This window comes from Nycticebus coucang, chromosome 1 (genome assembly GCF_027406575.1).
Source record: "Nycticebus coucang isolate mNycCou1 chromosome 1, mNycCou1.pri, whole genome shotgun sequence".
Lineage (NCBI taxonomy): Eukaryota > Metazoa > Chordata > Mammalia > Primates > Lorisidae > Nycticebus > Nycticebus coucang.
Window position 1 is genome coordinate 3987489 of NC_069780.1, and position 17127 is coordinate 4004615.

At 33.9% G+C, this 17127-nt stretch overlaps 1 protein-coding gene and 1 pseudogene across 5 annotated transcripts in view; one reads left to right on the plus strand and one right to left on the minus strand.

Annotated features, from left to right (window-relative positions):
• ANKRD17 (ankyrin repeat domain 17) overlaps positions 1-17127 on the minus strand; it is a 150622-nt gene that overhangs the window by 77927 nt on the left and 55568 nt on the right. For all 5 annotated transcript variants that reach the window (XM_053574394.1, XM_053577367.1, XM_053576604.1 and 2 more), the window contains exon 2: positions 588-741. In XM_053574394.1, the coding sequence (XP_053430369.1) occupies positions 588-741 (154 nt within the window). The remainder of the gene's footprint in view (positions 1-587; positions 742-17127) is intronic.
• LOC128593432 (uncharacterized) lies at positions 16086-16196 on the plus strand (annotated as a pseudogene).

Below are 17127 nucleotides of genomic sequence, written 5' to 3' on the forward strand. Positions count from 1 at the left end.
ACATTACAGCCATTTCATGCTCAAGAACACTGGATGGTACCGCAGCATTATGCTTGGAGGCTATTTTTAAATAGCAAAATTACCTACAAAAAAATGTGAAAAACACAGCCCTAAATAGACTTCAAAAGGATTCTTGTTTACAATATGAGAGCTGAAAGAAGAAGCTTCGATCTTGTTCAGCCTCAGCTGGGAATAGGCATGTAGGGTGACTCAAACGTTTTTCACAAGTTTTGCTGCTCTGAGTATATCCACAAAAGACTGCCACGTGCTGACTTGGGAGTTGCAAATACATTTTAGCAGGTAGGCAAATTTACAAATACAAAATTCATGAATAATGAAAATAACTATATAAAAGTCTCTCTTTTTAAGTTCAATTGTAGCATGTGGATTTTACTCGTTATGAAAATTAAAATATGCTTTAATAAAATGCTACATGTAATTCTCTAGAAAAGCAGTCAAGTAACCTCTAAGAATAATATAAACTAAATAGCCAAGATCATTCATTTATAGTAAGAATTTTAGTTAGATTTACATATAACTTTGGATAATAAAGTAAATTTATTACTATATATACTCTGTACACATACCTGCAGCTTCTAGTAAAGCTTCCAGTCTGGCTTGTGTTTCTGGATCTACTGTCCTGAGGTCTGCACCATCAGCAGTACCTGATAAGAGCAACTTGGAAGCTGTTTCCAGCATTGGATTTTCCAAATCATCCTGATCCAAAATGAAAGACTCCACCTAGAAAACAAATACGAAAAAAGGAAGGAAAAAGAAATGAAAGGAGAAAAGGAAAGAGAAGTAAATAGAAGAAAAAGAAAGGGGACAGAAAAAATACGTCAACATAACTATTAATGGTAAATATAATGCGACTTTAGATAAATTAAATGGGATATATAGGCTTGTTGCCTAATTGAAGAGGAAAATGACATTTGTTGAAGAAGTTAAAAATGTATTATTCATAAATAGTCTAAATTTGCTTACTAAAATCATATGTATTCCTTCTAACTTCGATTTCGTTATGACATATATGTGAGATTATGACGTGAATTGTTTAGGCTGTGAAATCTTTGACAGAAGACCTAAATCAGCAGTTGTCAAATGGTCTGTTTTCAGGACTCCATTATACCCTTATGAAGTACTGAGCTCCCCAAATAAGGGGTATATATACTGGTGTTTACCATCTTAGAAATTAAACTACCAATTCAAAAAAAAAAAAAATCACATTCATTAATATCACAGTTGATTTTACCAGAAAAGTCTTTTAAGTACTAGGGAAGCTGTCAAGCCTAAGCAAAAATGAGTTACAATGCTCTTGAAACCATTAGTACTACCATCAAATACTGTCGATTGTTTTCCTTAAAGAGGCACAGTCACTTCAATCATTTTTAAGAATGCTTGACAAACACCCAATTTTGATAACTACTTTTCATTTACACTTTACAGTTAAAATGACATTTCACACACACACAGCCCCAAAGTGGCTAATTCACATCATGTCTCAAAAAAAGCCACACAAGTGCTTTATGTGTACTTCCCATTTTGTTACACATAGCAATTAAAAGGACATACACTCATAAATGGAGATTTCATAAAATTTGTAATTTTACTTTTTCATCAAGAACATCCTTAAAGTGAAACTGGTTTTTCATTTTTTAAACTGTCAATGCATGGCAATGAGGAATGCAATAAAACTAATAGAATTTGGGGCCAGACCTTTATTAAGAGGCCAGAAAGTTTTACCTACCACAAGACTTTTCACCTCTTGGACACTTTGAAATGTTCTCTGGGACCCTGAAGGGCCCACACATCGTATGTTGAGAAGCAGTGACAATAAATATATCAGGTCCAATTTTTGAAAATTTTAAGAATTAGAAAATAACCAAGTCCTAAGACATGAAGAAACGTTTTGTTTGTGTTACTTACAAATAGGTACTAAAATATATTCTATTGTTTGCTCATAAAAATTTACCATCTTAATATATAAAATAAATGTAGTATGATCAGAGGAAATTTATCTCACAAACCTAAGGTACTTCTAACATAGAAGTACAACTAACTAAATACTAACTACTAACTAAAACAGATGTAAAAGTTGTTAATAATCTAGAATACAATCATGCTCATGCCTGGTACCCCTAAAGTCATGAATGACAAAAATACATTAAGGAATAAATTCCTAACTATCTTAAACACACTCGAAATTCTGTGTTGTTCCATCTTTGAAAATCACCAATCAAGTAACTCAGCATACTACTATATTTAATCAATAAATTTAATATTACAAGTTAAATTTGGGAAGAAACATTTCTCTCCAAAGTTCCATTAATCTAAAGCAGTTTATATGAAACAATATTTGTGAATTCTAATATTTCAAATACTAATAAAGACAGAACACACTTAAAACAGACAGACTACACAAATATATTTTTAAATTTCATAATACTTTGCAGTACTTTAATCTGTCAATAACAACTGTTAAAATGACAGGGAGATAAAGATAACAAAAAAAATAAAAACAATTTTTTAACAATTTTAAGGTATTTTAAAAGGCAGTGGCAAATACAACAAAGCATGAATCTTATAGGCTAACTAATTAAAGTGTTATAGTTTAGGCAGATTAAAGTATAGAAAGTAGACTTTGGGGCATGGTTTGGCCTTAGCAAGGTGTGATTCAAATTATAGCAGTAAAAAATGTCTTCCTATAATCAAATATGGTCCAGAGATTAATCTTTCTAAAGAAAAGGTTGTTTCTCAATGATATTTTCTCTGTTAAAATATCTGTATCATTTCAATTCAATAAGAGAAGACAAAGTAAACAAAGGAAACACATCTAATAAACATAGGTAAATTAAACAGATGAAAAATTAAATAGTATGGTATTTTAAAGTAAAGTTTTAGAAAGAAAAAAACCTCAAAGAACAGTGTCAACTGCCAAATCAGAAGTAAAGATCAGAGGTGCTGAAGCTGTTCAAAAGAGATACTGAATGCAGATATAAAATGAAAAGGCTTTTATATCAAATTAACTAATTTGTAATAAGAGGAGAGGAAGATAACGGCACTGGCAGACAAGTATAAAATTAAAATACAAAACAGTTTACTGTAGGAAAAGTCTGGAGGTTAGAAGTTGGATCATAGAGGGTATTAAATTTCAATCAAAAATTATTTTCTGGCATAAAGTCTCCTCTATCTTATTTTATCATAACTAAACCTAGTGAAAATTCACTAAGAATACTGCATTTCTGTCCCTTAATGAGGGATAACTAAGTACAAAGGCATTCGCTTGCCTAGTGACTTTGAACTTTCCCACAAAAATTCTTAAGTTAATTTTTTTGTTTTTGTGTTTTTAGACAGAGTCTTGCTGTATCACCCTGGCTACAGTGCGGTAGGTATCACAGCTCACTGCAACCTCAAACTTTTGGGCTCAAGTGATCTTCCCGCCTTGGCCTCCTGCGTAGCTAGGACTGCAGGTAGACACATGGCTAATTTTTCTTCTGTATTTTTTGTAGAGATGGGCTCTTGCTCTTGTTCTAAACACCTGAACACAAGCAATTCTCCCACTTAGGTCTCCCAGAGCGCTTGGATTATAGATGTGAGCCACCGCATGTGGCCTCATATTGATTTTTAAGCCCATGTTTCTTACTATATACAAAACCTGAGAACTTAAAAAACAGTAAAGTCAAATGACTATGAAAATTCTTACAGAGAGATTTATATATATATATATATATATATATATATATATATTTTTTTTTTTTTTTTTTTTGGAGACAGAGTCTCAAGCTGTCGCCCTGGGTAGAGTGTTGTGGCGTCACAGCTCATAGCAACCTCCAACTCTTGGGCTTAAGCGATTCTCTTGCTTCAGCCTCCCAAGTAGATGGGATTACAGGCGCCCACCACAACGCCTGGCTATTTTTTGGTTGTAGTTGTCATTGTTGTTTGGCGGGCCCGGGCTAGATTAGAACCCACCAGCTCCAGTGTTATGTGGCTGGCACCTTAGCCTCTTGAGCTACAGGTGCTGAGGCTTACAGGGTGCTTGAAAGGGGGGCAGGTAGTTTATCAGGATTAAAGAACAGGAATGAGTATCTATTATTTCCACCAGTTATAGATTAACAAAGAAGCAGCTAATTTCAAGGATACTATTATACTAGAATCTGAAGGCCCAGGTACCAGAATTGCTCCAACTGCTACCTGTGTGAACAGCAAGTCTCTGAGCCATCTCCATCTCTAGACTTTTATTTGGCCTATTTTCATAGATTTGTCACACGTGAATATTACATATATGTAGCATATATAAACATATTTACTGTCTTTCTAAGCTCCATGAAAACAAAAATTTTTTTGGCTTACTGATGAGCACCCAAACACTAGAAGTAGGCTTAACACACTGTCAGGACTCAAGCAACTACTGAATAAATAAAAGAATCTGTAAAGAGGGTGAAATTTACCGGATGATTTTGAGATGCTTGCCTTTTAGATTCTCAGAGGCTCCAGCATAATTGGAGAAGGAGTAATCACAACAAATAAAAACTTTACAGATTTTAGGGTGGCGCCTGTGGCTCAACGGAGTAGGGCGCCAGCCCCATATGCCAGAGGTGGCGGGTTCAAACCCAGCCCCGGCCAAAAAAAAAAAAAAAACAACTTTACAGATTTTATAGGAGACTTTAAAAAACTTCGAAATGCTTACTTCACATGATTTATTAAACATACATTTATTAGAAACATTCTATATGCAAGAAATTATTTAATACGTTTATTATTATGAGTGATAAAAAATTGTTAAAACCAACCCTGACACCTAGGAAACTTTGTACAAAAGAAAATTCATGCAAGGTAGAAAGTGTGTAAAGCAACAGCAATAGGAGAAAAGAAGTGTTCTTTGTAAGAGTTTAGAGAAGAAGACGAGAATTTCCTCCTTTAATATCAATTCCTCTCCTTTCTTTCCCAACTGGAAAGATACTGTGCTACATTACTGAACAAGTGAGGAAAGACTGGTGTAACGAGATGCAATCTCATAAAAACACAAAAATAAGTAATCCCTTTTTAAATTTAAACCAAATTACAAGTACATATGTCTTTACCACAAACCCAGATGAAGTATTCAGATTAAAAATTGAAATGCATTTTCCCTTTGAAAAATTAACTGTTAATTAAATTATTTCCATAGGAAATAATAACGTCATTTTGAATCACAACCAAGTTCTGGAAAATAAAACACATTAAAAATGATCTGAATAAGAAATTAAAACAAACATTTTAAAATACAGTAGAAGCTCTGTAAGTTGTAACAAACCACCTTAGAACATGTGGTGCATATCTGGTCTATGAAAATTAGGTCAACTTAAGGAGGTGGCAATGTAGGGAGGCGGTCAGCTACATAGCTCTATTACATTTTCTTTAAATGAAATGTATAAAGGAAAAGTATGTCCTCATTAAGTTTATTCCAAGGGGAAAAGGTCTATCAAAGTTATAAATATTTAAAAGCTTAACAATTTAAGTTACATTTAAAGTATTGTGGATGTGTCATTTTGACTAGCAGGATATTTCATGAAAGGATTATCTAATATAATTTAATTTCATTAAATTATTATCTAATATAAAGAACCATCAAAAACAAGAGCCTTAGAAATCACCAGGTTCATTTCATTGTTTACAGAGAAGTACAAGTACCCTTATTTAAATAACAGGTTTCTAAATATCTAACACCAAGTGACCAGTTATCCAATTAACTAGTTCAATATTCATTCCACCAGAAAATTTAATGGTGGGATAATAGGAATTGAACATTGCTCTAGAAAAACTGGCTTTAAATTCTACATTTAGAGATTAGGCTATCACTATCTGAACCCATTGTTTAATTACTAAAAGTGGGGCAAACATCATATGCCCCTGATTTATGCAACATAAAATACTCAGCAACTCCTATAAAGTATTCTTGACCCCCCCCAATAGAGACTTTAAACCTTTAAAAATGATTTCCAGTATACAAATAAGGCAAATATAGTGACAAGATAGATCAGTATTTCTCAATGTAGGTACTATTAATATTTAAAGCCAGAAAAGCCCTGTTTGGGGGGCTGTCCTGTTTACTTCCAAATATTTAGCAGAATCCGTAGCCTTTACTCACTAGATGCCAGTAGCTACCTTTCTTCAGTTTATGAAAATCAAAAGTATCTCCAGATATTGTCAAAAGGAAGAGAAACAACAATAAAAATCCTAGGGAGAGTGAGGAGGTTGAGAGGCAAAAGTTGGACTGAGGCTAAACAATAAATCTAAAACATGGAACATTTTACCAGTACAAATGGCCATTTTCTTTAAGTAAGTAGGATGGAACCAAAAAAAAATTTTTACGGTAAGAATTGTTCTAAATTAAAGAGACTCAAGAGACATACCTGGCAAAATACAGAATTTACTTAAATCCTAATCCAAACAAGCCAATTGTAAACATAGCATTTTAGGGAAAAGCAAAAAAATCTTGAATATAAACTATAATATAAAGGTATCACTCTGGTAATGTAAGGAAGTGTCTTTATCTTTTATTAGACGTGCACACTACAGTATACAGGAAAAATGTCAGAAACTTGCCCTGAAATACCTGAGGAAAACAAAGCTGTGTGGCAAATTCTTGATAATGTTAAATCTAAGATATAGACATATGGAGGTTACACTAACCTCTGTACTACTGTGCATGTTAAATTCTTTTAGTTTTTAAAGACTAAAGTTGATATTTACTGCAGAGGTTGCTATTTTATTAACAGTAATACTACTTAGATTGCTAGAGTAATTAAAATTATTTTTCACTTTCTTCCCAAAGTAAGCCTGACTTAATACAAATAATAAAAAGCAATGTCTTTTTAACAATAGTCAGAACTAAATGGAATTGTTTCTACCATTAGTAGTATTCTAAATCATTCCATACTCAAAACACAAAGTAGCACTGAAATTTGGAAATACAGGGTCATCAGAACCAACTGTGAACTTTAGCATTACATTTCAAACTACTCCTCAAAATAGATACATAATCACTGCCATGTTAGAGAAAAACAGTTCATTTTGCACTTTAATAAACTAGTACTTATTCCGAAGGATAAGGAAATAATATATTTTGATTAACTGGATATCATGCATAGAAACATCCAACACCAATTACATGCTACATTCAAAACAGTAGGCTGGCCAGTGGCGAACAGAAATACTAAGTGACTTTACTATGTCTTTTCCAATGTCTTCCATAAATATAAAATATAGAAATGTAACTCTATGTGCAATAACTATCAAAAAGTTTTAAATAGATACTAATAGCACTTAAATAGATACTAATACAGTGAGTGTACAGAGGAAGGAGAAAACCATTCTTTTTTTTTTTTTTTTTTTTGTAGAGACAGAGTCTCACTGTACTGCCCTTGGGTAGAGTGCCATGGCGTCACAAGGCTCACAGCAACCTCTACTCTTGGGCTTATGCAATTCTCTTGCCTCAGCCTCCCCAGCAGCTGGGACTACAGGCACCCGCCACCACGCCCGGCTATTTTTTTGTTGCAGTTTGGCCGGGCTGGGTTTGAACTCGCCACACTCGGCATATGGGGCCGGCGCCCTACTCACTGAGCCACAGGCGCCGCCCGAGAAAACCATTCTTAATTAGAGTAATAAAAGGAATGAGGTTTAAGAAACATGGAACCGTGAGATGTGTGTTTAATTAGCAAAACCAAAAAATGTTTCTTGGTTAATTCTAGCAAGAAGAGACAAGGCTTTGGCAAGTGTGATTATGGAAAATGAGAGGAAGAGAAAAATACATGGATTTATTAAAACTAGAAAACCAAGTACTACTATAAATCAACAAATGTAAACAAAACGGATGGGTTTTTTAAAAAAATTATCAAAATTAATTCAAGAAAAGGTAGGAACCTAAGTAGACTATGTCTATTGAAGAAATCTTAATAAAAGCAACTAGCTCACTAGCATTCTATAATTTTATGTTCTTTTGGCTTAAAGTGAAAAGAAATACAGGAAAAAAAAAAAGGAAATCTTAAGGGTAGTCATAGATCTAATTCTTAAAACAGCACTGAACCCAAGTGGATCTAGAGGTAATCTCTACCAAATATAAAGAGCATTATCATATACAACATTTTACAAAAAAGAGCATTATCATTTTATTTAGAAGGCCCAGAAAACAGATGTGGGGAAAACTCCCAAGCTCATCATAAATAACCCTATTGACAAACCTGAACAACAACAAAGTCTAAATAAAACACACCATTAGCTAATTAAATTCAGAGGCAGTATAAAAGAGTATCACATGACAATCACAAAAAAAGAGATTAAAGAAAACACTAATTAATAGAATTAATTTAACATATAGAAATAGTGATTTTCCCCAGCCTGCACTGCTTTTCCCAAAGCTTTCATTCTTCATGTCTTAGTATATTTTACCTTCTCTGATTACACTGTCAAAGGAAGCTCTCTCCTCATCTTTCTACTTTTTTTTTTGAGAGACAGAGTCTCACTTTATGGCCCTCGGTAGAGTGCCATGGTATCACACAGCTCACAGCAACCTCCAACTCCTGGGCTGAAGCGATTCTCTTGCCTCAGCCTCCCGAGTAGTTGGGACTACAGGCGCCCGCCACAACGCCCAGCTATTTTTTGGTTTGCAGTTCAGCAGGGGCCAGGTTTGAACCCGCCACCCTCGGTATATGGGGCCGCTGCCTTACCGACTGAGCCACAGGCGCATTCACTCCCTTTATTTCATCCATAGCACTTTCACAGCCTGAAGTCATTTTATTCTTGGATATCTTGGTTATTAGCTCTCTTCTGAATATAAAGAAAGAGATGAACCATCGAGACTTACTTAGCACTATCACTAGCACATGGCACTGCCCCTGGCCCAACGTAATATCCACATAAATATTTGTTAAATAAATATTAAAAATAAAACACATCATGACCAACATTAAGAAATGCATTAAATACATTAAAATATTAAAGGTGAAAAAGAAGATGTATCATCCTAACAAAAGCACAAGATTAAACACAATATCATCATAAAAAAATACAAAGCCAAGAAGGAAACATTGTTCACAATAAAATAGTCTACCAGAAATATAAGACATTAACTATAACTGTAAAATGTTAAAACTTAGATGCATTCTACTTAAATCAGGAATAATACTGAAGAGTTCTAGAAATCACGGCTAGGCTCCTGTAGCTCAGCGGCTAGGGCGGCAGCCACATACACCAGAGCTGGCAGGTATGAACTCAGCCCAGGCCCGCCAAACAACAATGACAACTACTAACCAAAAAGTAGCTGGACATTGTGGTGGGCGCCTGTAATCTCAGCTACTTGGGAGGCTGAGGCAAGAGAAGCTCTTAAACCCAAGTGTTTGAGGTTGCTGTGAGCTGTGACACTACAACACTCTACAGAGGGCAACATAGTGAGACTCTGTCTCAAAACAAACAAACAAAAGAAATCTAACCAACATAATAAGACAAGAACTAAATAACAACAACAACAACAAAAAAAAAAACCTAAAAACCAAAAAACAAACCCTTTAAGTATAAATACACACTGGAAAAGGCAACAAAAAAATGCCATCATGTACAAGAAACATAATAGTCCTTTCAAAATCGTCCAAAGAATCAACTGAAAAAGTATACAGTAAGAGCTAAAATAAAAATCAATAGCCTTACTATATACCATCAATAACCCATTAGAAAATAAACTGAACAATGGAAGAAAATATGTAATTCACAATAATAACAAAAACTAAAACATATTCAGAAATATACCTAACAGGAAAAGTGTTAAGACTTACATGAGGGAAAAAAAAGTATAAAACTTTACTAAAGAACATTTAAAAAAATAATAATAATAATCCTGAAGAAATGAAGAGGCATACCATGTTTCTGGATGGGAAGAGTCAACAGTGTAAAGATGTCAATTCTCCCCAAATTAATCTGTAAATTCAATGCACTTCCAATCAAAATCCCAAAGGGATTTTTAATGGAACTTGATATGTTGTTTAGAATCAACATCTGGAAGAGAAAATACACAAAAATTGCCAAAAATTTCTTTGAAAAAGACAATGGACAGGGATGTCCTACTCAATGTCAAATATAACATAAAATGACAATAACCAAAACAGGAGGATAGTGAATCCAGAACATATATATATATATGACTTTTAAAATGTGATAAAGGTAGCATTGTTAAGTCAGTTGGGAAAAAAGGCATGGCTTAATTTTGGGAGAAGGGCTACAAAGCTGGAAAAAATAGGCCTCTACCACAAACCATACCAAAAAACAAAAAACCTCTAGATAAAGTAAAATCCACTACTAGAAACAAAATTAAATAAGTAAAAGAAAATGTAACATTTAGTTGTTATGATATTGTATAAAAGAAAGCTCTTCTGGAAAGATACAAAACCTGGAGGCTAGGAAAAAAAAGACTGATAGATTTCGATGGCATAAAAATAAAAATGCAAAGATGTCATAAAATAAGAAAATTGACAAGCTAGGAAAAAATATTACAAAATATAATGTATGCATTATAACAGAATTTTAAAGAAATTTTTAAATTTCAGTAAGAAAAAGACAAATACCACAATGGACAAAGTGTTGTGAGTAGTATGCAATTTATAGGAGAAATACAAATGTCCAATAAATATGCTCAACTTCCCTGGGAGTCAGATTAATACAAATAAAAATGAGGTCTTTTCATCCACTGACAGATAATATCTAATATTTTGAAGGAATACATGTATTTGGCTGAATCCAAAATATATAACATTTTCAGCCGGGCGTTGTAGTGGGCGCCTGTAGTCCCAGCTACTCGGGAGGCTGAGGCAAGAGAATCACCTAAAGCCCAGGAGTTGGAGGTTGCTGTGAGCTGTGTGATGTCACAGCACTCTATCAAGGGCAATAAAGTGAGAGTCTGTCTCTACCAAAAAAAAAAAAAGTATATAACATTTTCTTTCCAGGAATTTATTTAAAAAATAGTTGCACATGTAAACAAAAAAATTTGTTCATTATAAGATTGATTAAAGTAGAAAAACTAGAAATAATCCATATCCTCATCAATAAAATGATTAAATAAATCATATACTGAATAGCTATCTTAAGAATAAAGTGAATTTAGCCGGGCGTTGTGGCGGGCGCCTGTAGTCCCAGCTACTCGGGAGGCTGAGGCAAGAGAATCGCTTAAAAACCCAGGAGTTGGAGGTTGCTGTGAGCTGTGTGAGGCCACAGCACTCTACCGAGGGCCATAAAGTGAGACTCTGTCTCTACAAAAAAAAAAAAAAAAAGAATAAAGTGAATTTATATATAAAGGACTATACCACAACTATCTAATGTAACTGTCCTGCTCAGTCTGTATCGGCACACTTGATCTCTTTTGCCCGTGTTATCTTCATGAACTTAATAACAGCGATATTTTTTTCCTCCTCATTTTGTTTATTTCCTTCCTCCCACTTAGTTCACTAAGTTCACTTAAGCAGGGACTCTATTTGGTTCTTTGCTTTAACCCTTGCATTTAGAATTGTGCCTCAAACATTAAGTACATAAAAATATTTACCATATAAATATGTGAATATGATGCAGTGTAATACTCCCCACATTAGGGAGTATTAGGTGGAAAAAATAAACTGTAGCAAAACAAACATGGTACATACCCATTTAACTTAAAAAGCAAAAATAAAAAGTATGCATGTGCAAAAATGCACACAAAAAATTCTAGTTGGATAAACCCAAGTTTTTAACAGTGATAAAGAATGAAATCAAAGAGGGAGTTTTACCTTTTCTATATTGGTTACCTTAAAAAAAAACTGTAGTTTTCTATTAAATGATTTTAGCAAATAATTAAGGAGAGGGCTCATCTTTAGACTTTCCAAGAAAACTGTTAAGAATTACCTAAACATTTCCATATTTCTAGCAAAAATTCCAAGAGAGTTATAACTATTTGCAGTACTCTGAGACATAAAGAATTAACTCACTGGTGTATGTAATTCAGTAAAAGGTAACCCCATTGTTTTTAGTTTTTATTTATTTATTTATTTTTTGTGTGGTTTTTGGCCAGGGCTGGGTTTGAACCCACCACCTCCAGCATATGGGACCAGCGCCCTACTCCTTGAGCCACAGGCGCCGCCCACCCCATTGTTTTTAAATGAAAGAAGTCTTGGCATCAAAATCAAGTACTGTAAGACTCAATTAAAGCAATTATTGGAAAAATTACATTCTTTTTCTTCATTCCTTTCCTTCTGCATCCAATAAACTTTTTTAACTGGGGTTACTGAAGTACAATTCATAGCAAAATTCACCCCATTTTGGCTGTCCAAATCTATGATTTTTGAAAAATACATACAAGTTTATAATCACCACAATTAAGATAAACAATTTCTAATACTCAAATGTTCTGTCTTTTCTTCTCTGCCCCCAACAAACATGTTCTATTTTCTTTCCTGTTCTTCTCCAGAATGAAAGGGACTCATACAAATTTGGGGATTGTTGAGCTGCTTTCTCAAACACATAATGCTTCTGAGATCATACATGTAGCATGCATCAGTTCATTCCACTTCATTGGTGAATAGTATTCTATTATATAGATGTCCTATAATTTGTTTACTTATTCAACTAATGATCATTCAAATACGATGCTTTATTATGGGCATGTTTTCATTTTTCTTAGGTAAATACATAAGAGGACAGGTAATATAACGAGCATATGTTTGTATTTATAAGAAACTGCCAGACTTTCCCAAGTTACAATACCACTTTGCATCCCTACCTGCAATGCATGAAATTTACAGTGGCTCTAGATTCTCACTAGCATTTGGTATTTTCTATTTTCTTTTTCTCATCTCCCACCAACTCCCTGACCCTATCTATTTTACTAGGATAAAATCCTATAAAAATCACACTGTAGTTTTTTTCTGAATTTCCCTAATGGCTAGAGAATGATGTTAAACACCTTTCCTTGTGGGTTTTTTGTTTGTTTCTGGGGGGCTGGGAGGGGCCATCAGTCCATCTTCTGCACTGAAGTATAGAAAAAAGTTAGAAACCTCATCGTCATTTTTTAATAACTGTTTTCTCATTATTGAATTCTAAGAACTCTTAATATATTCTGGATAAAAGTCATTTATTAGACAAGTGGCTTCCAAGTTATTTTCTCCAAGCCAGTAGCTTATCTTTTCAGTATTTTCTAAAGAACAGAAGTTTCTAATTTTGATAATGTCCAAATTATCGTTTTTCTTTCATATTTGTGGGTTTTGAGCCCTACAAAAAAATACCTTTACCTAGCCCAATGTCTCAAAGATTTCCTTTTATGTTCTCTTCTAGAAGTTTTAACTTTTACGTCTAGGTTTATGACTCATTTCAAGTTAATTTTTACATACAGTACAAGGCATCAGTTGATGTTCTTTTTATAAAAGGATATTCAAATGTCTCAGCACCATTTGAGAAGACTACTTTTCCTCTATTAAACTGCCTTGTCATCTGTCAAAAGTCAGTTGATCATCTATTATGGATCTGACTCTCTTCTGCTCAGCTAATATTTGCCTATCCTTTCATCTTGGTTATATACCTTTATAGTAAGTCTCAAGAGTCTCTGATTTAGTCTTTGCTTTTCACAATTACTTAAGTTATTCTAGGACCTTTTCTATATAGACATTAGAAAGTTTGTCAATTTCAACCAAAAACAAACAAACAATAAAACAAATTAGTGGATTTTGATTGTTATTGAGTTACGTCATTGGGGGGGATAATCAACATCTAAACAGTATTGAGTTCATTCTATAAATATAGTATATCTACTTTTACTTATTTAGGTCATCTTTGATCTATCTCATGAATTTTTTTTTTTTAGTTTCCAACATATAAACTATAAATATACTTTATTAGATTCATCCCTGTTTCATGTTGAATTTTGTCAAGTTCCTTTTCTGCATCTATTGAGATCTTGAGTGTGTCGATATAGTGAATTAAATTGATTGAGCAGAGAATGTTAAACCTTTTGGTCATGAGTTATTATATTATAGAATTTTATATCTACATTCATGATATACATTGGTCTGTAATTTTCTTTTTTTTCTTCTTTCTTTTTTTTTTTTTGTAGAGACAGAGTTTCACTTTATTGCCCTCGGTAGAGTGCCGTGGCATCACACAGCTCACAGCAACCTCCAACTCCTGGGCTTAGGCGATTCTCCTGCCTCAGCCTCCCGAGTAGCTGGGACTACAGGCGCCTGCCACAACGCTCGGCTATTTTTTGTTGCTGTTTGGCCGGGGCTGGGTTTGAACCCGCCACCCTCGGTATATGGGGCCGGCGCCCTGCTCACTGAGCCACAGGTGCCGCCCAGTCTGTAATTTTCTTATAATGGCTTTGTTTGGTCTTGGTGTCAGAGTAATGCTGATCCCATAAAAATGAAAGGGAATGTAATCCTTATCTATTTTCTGGAAAATTTATGTACAAATGGTATACTGATATTACTTCTTCCTTTAATGTTTCATATAATCTGCACATGTAACCATTCATACTTGATATTTTCTTTGCGGAAGAATTAATGAAAAATACAATTTCTATAATGATATAATATTATTCAAGTTATTTATTCTTGAGTGAAATTTGGTAGTTCGTCCAATTTTATCCAAGTTAATTTGGATCCAGGAATTTGTCCATTTCACCCAAGTTAAATTTGGTTACCATAAAGTCATGCATAATACAGAAATCTTCCCATTATCTGCCACCCATGGGGATTAGTAGATTCTGGATAAATGTAGTTTCTGGCTGCTTGGGAATTACTACCAAAAATAGGCCTGAATAACTCTCTACACCATACCATACCATAAACTCTGTAATCCCCTGAAATTAATATTGAAATACACCAATTAAAAGCAAATTAAGAAGAACCTCACTTACCGTAATACAGTTTTATTGTATAAAAGTTTTGTAAATGCAGTATATAATTTTAGTTAAATGGTAGTCAACACACTATATTGGTAGTTACATTCTGAGTCTCCTGGCACAATTTTCCAGTGTTCACTTTCCTTTTCATTAATACTTTTGATAAAGCACTTTCATAGTCTGTGAATGATAATGTGTATCTCAAACCACAAATACATATTCTTATCAATTTAATATACTTGGACTTCCATTTTTTCCCTGTGTAACTATTTATTGTTGATCTCTACAATGAAATTATTTACTAGTTTCTAAAAGTGATTTTTAAAAGGCTTGTCTACAACAACATCCAGCACTTAGACTGAAAGCTGGCCATATCTCCAGGAATACATTTTTAATCTTGTTACATTTCTTTGCCTTAAAAAAACCAAGGCCCAAGCATTCTGTCATGTGACTTTTATATAAACATACATCCACAACTTGTACTATTTGGAGCTAATGTTGGTGACAGAGTGAGACCCTGCCCTATAAAAAGAAAAGAGAGTGGAAATTACTTTGGGTACACAGTAAAGTTTATCGAACAAATTGAATAACCATTGGCTCTATGGTTAACTTGAAAAAAAAAGACTATTTAAGCATAGGTCCACCTGACATCCAAAAGGTCAAGAATTCCTAAGAAATTTCAGTAAGTTTCCTATAGGTATGCTGGCAAAATGACTTTGAAATATTCATGTCCCAAATTTTATCCAAAACTCATATTTTAGTTAAAAAAACAAACAGACAGACTGAATGCTGACAGCCACATAATTTACCATTAATGTTTCAAGAAGTAATTCTTAGAAAGAAAAAAACTTAAAGAATAATTTGCTTTTAGGATAGTACATCTTCACCCAAAGTCGTCATAAATATTCCTCTCACTGGACATTTGGCCCTCAGAACACATCCCCTAACAAAATCAGTCATTCTTTCCTCCAACAATGATATTCTAATACATTCTCCATGAATTGTATAATAAATCAGATAAGTCGGAACAAAAGAAATGACATATCAGGAAATATGACATTTGAACAGTAAGGAAGGTGACCTAAAACTTATATTAAAAGATATAGAAAAAACACCTCCCGGGTGAGGGACACAACTACAACAGGGACCTTATCTAACAAATGCAAACACTGCAACCTCATTGTACCCTCATACTAATCTGAAGATTAAAAATAAATAAATACTGCTTATAATACACCCAAGAAGAATCTGGGGTACTGTGATGGGGGGGCACAAAACTTGTAGCTTCCCTACAGACAAATTCCCTACATGTGAAGAAGAAAAAAATTATGAAATGTATGTGGTGGGTGTCTGGCTGATCACTGTATAAGTCTTTCAACTGTACTGTATGTTTGAAAAATTTCCTAATAAAATATTGGAAAATTAATATATATACATATATATATGTATGTGTGTGTGTGTATATATATATATATATATATATATATAAACACAGGTAATGCAGATGATCCTTTGAGAATTTACAATTACTGGATAGTGATCCAGTTCCTTTTAAAGTGTTGCTTAAAGTTGTAGATATTTCAGTGAAAGACATTTCCGGATATGTTATATGTACATCTCTTTAGGTTCCTTTACTTCTATTTCCTATGCTCAGGTTTCTTTTTTTTGCTGCAGTTTTTGGCTGGGCTGGATTATGAACCCACCACCTCCGGTATATTGGGCTGGCATCCTACTCTTTGAGCCACAGGCACCACCTATGCTCAGGTTTTATTAAACAACCCATGATAAATTAAAAAAAAAGATACAGAAGAATTTAAACAGTTATAGTATCAAAAACCTAACAAACTCTTACTCTTTTGAGAGCAAGTTGGCTACAGTATTCTGGAATTCTAAAAATTCCCCCAATCTCTTCCCAACATATCTCAGTCTAATCATGGCTTCAAATTATATGTTAAGATTATGACAACAGCATGTCAGCAATCAAGCTACAGCTATAGAAGTAACCTCTACACTTGTCCTGGGACCTTCTTCATGGCTACTCAGACCTATTATCCTAACAGGTTCCTAAAACACATTGTCTGGCTATGTATGTTTTGGGGAAAAGGAAAGTATAGATTAAGAAAAATAAAAAAAGAAGAAAAGAAAAGAAGCCAGCTAGAAAAAGTGAAAGTCAAGCTCCCCAGCACCTCATTCCTTCATCAATCCTCCAGATGAACTGAGAAAAACACTGTCCTGGTTTCCCA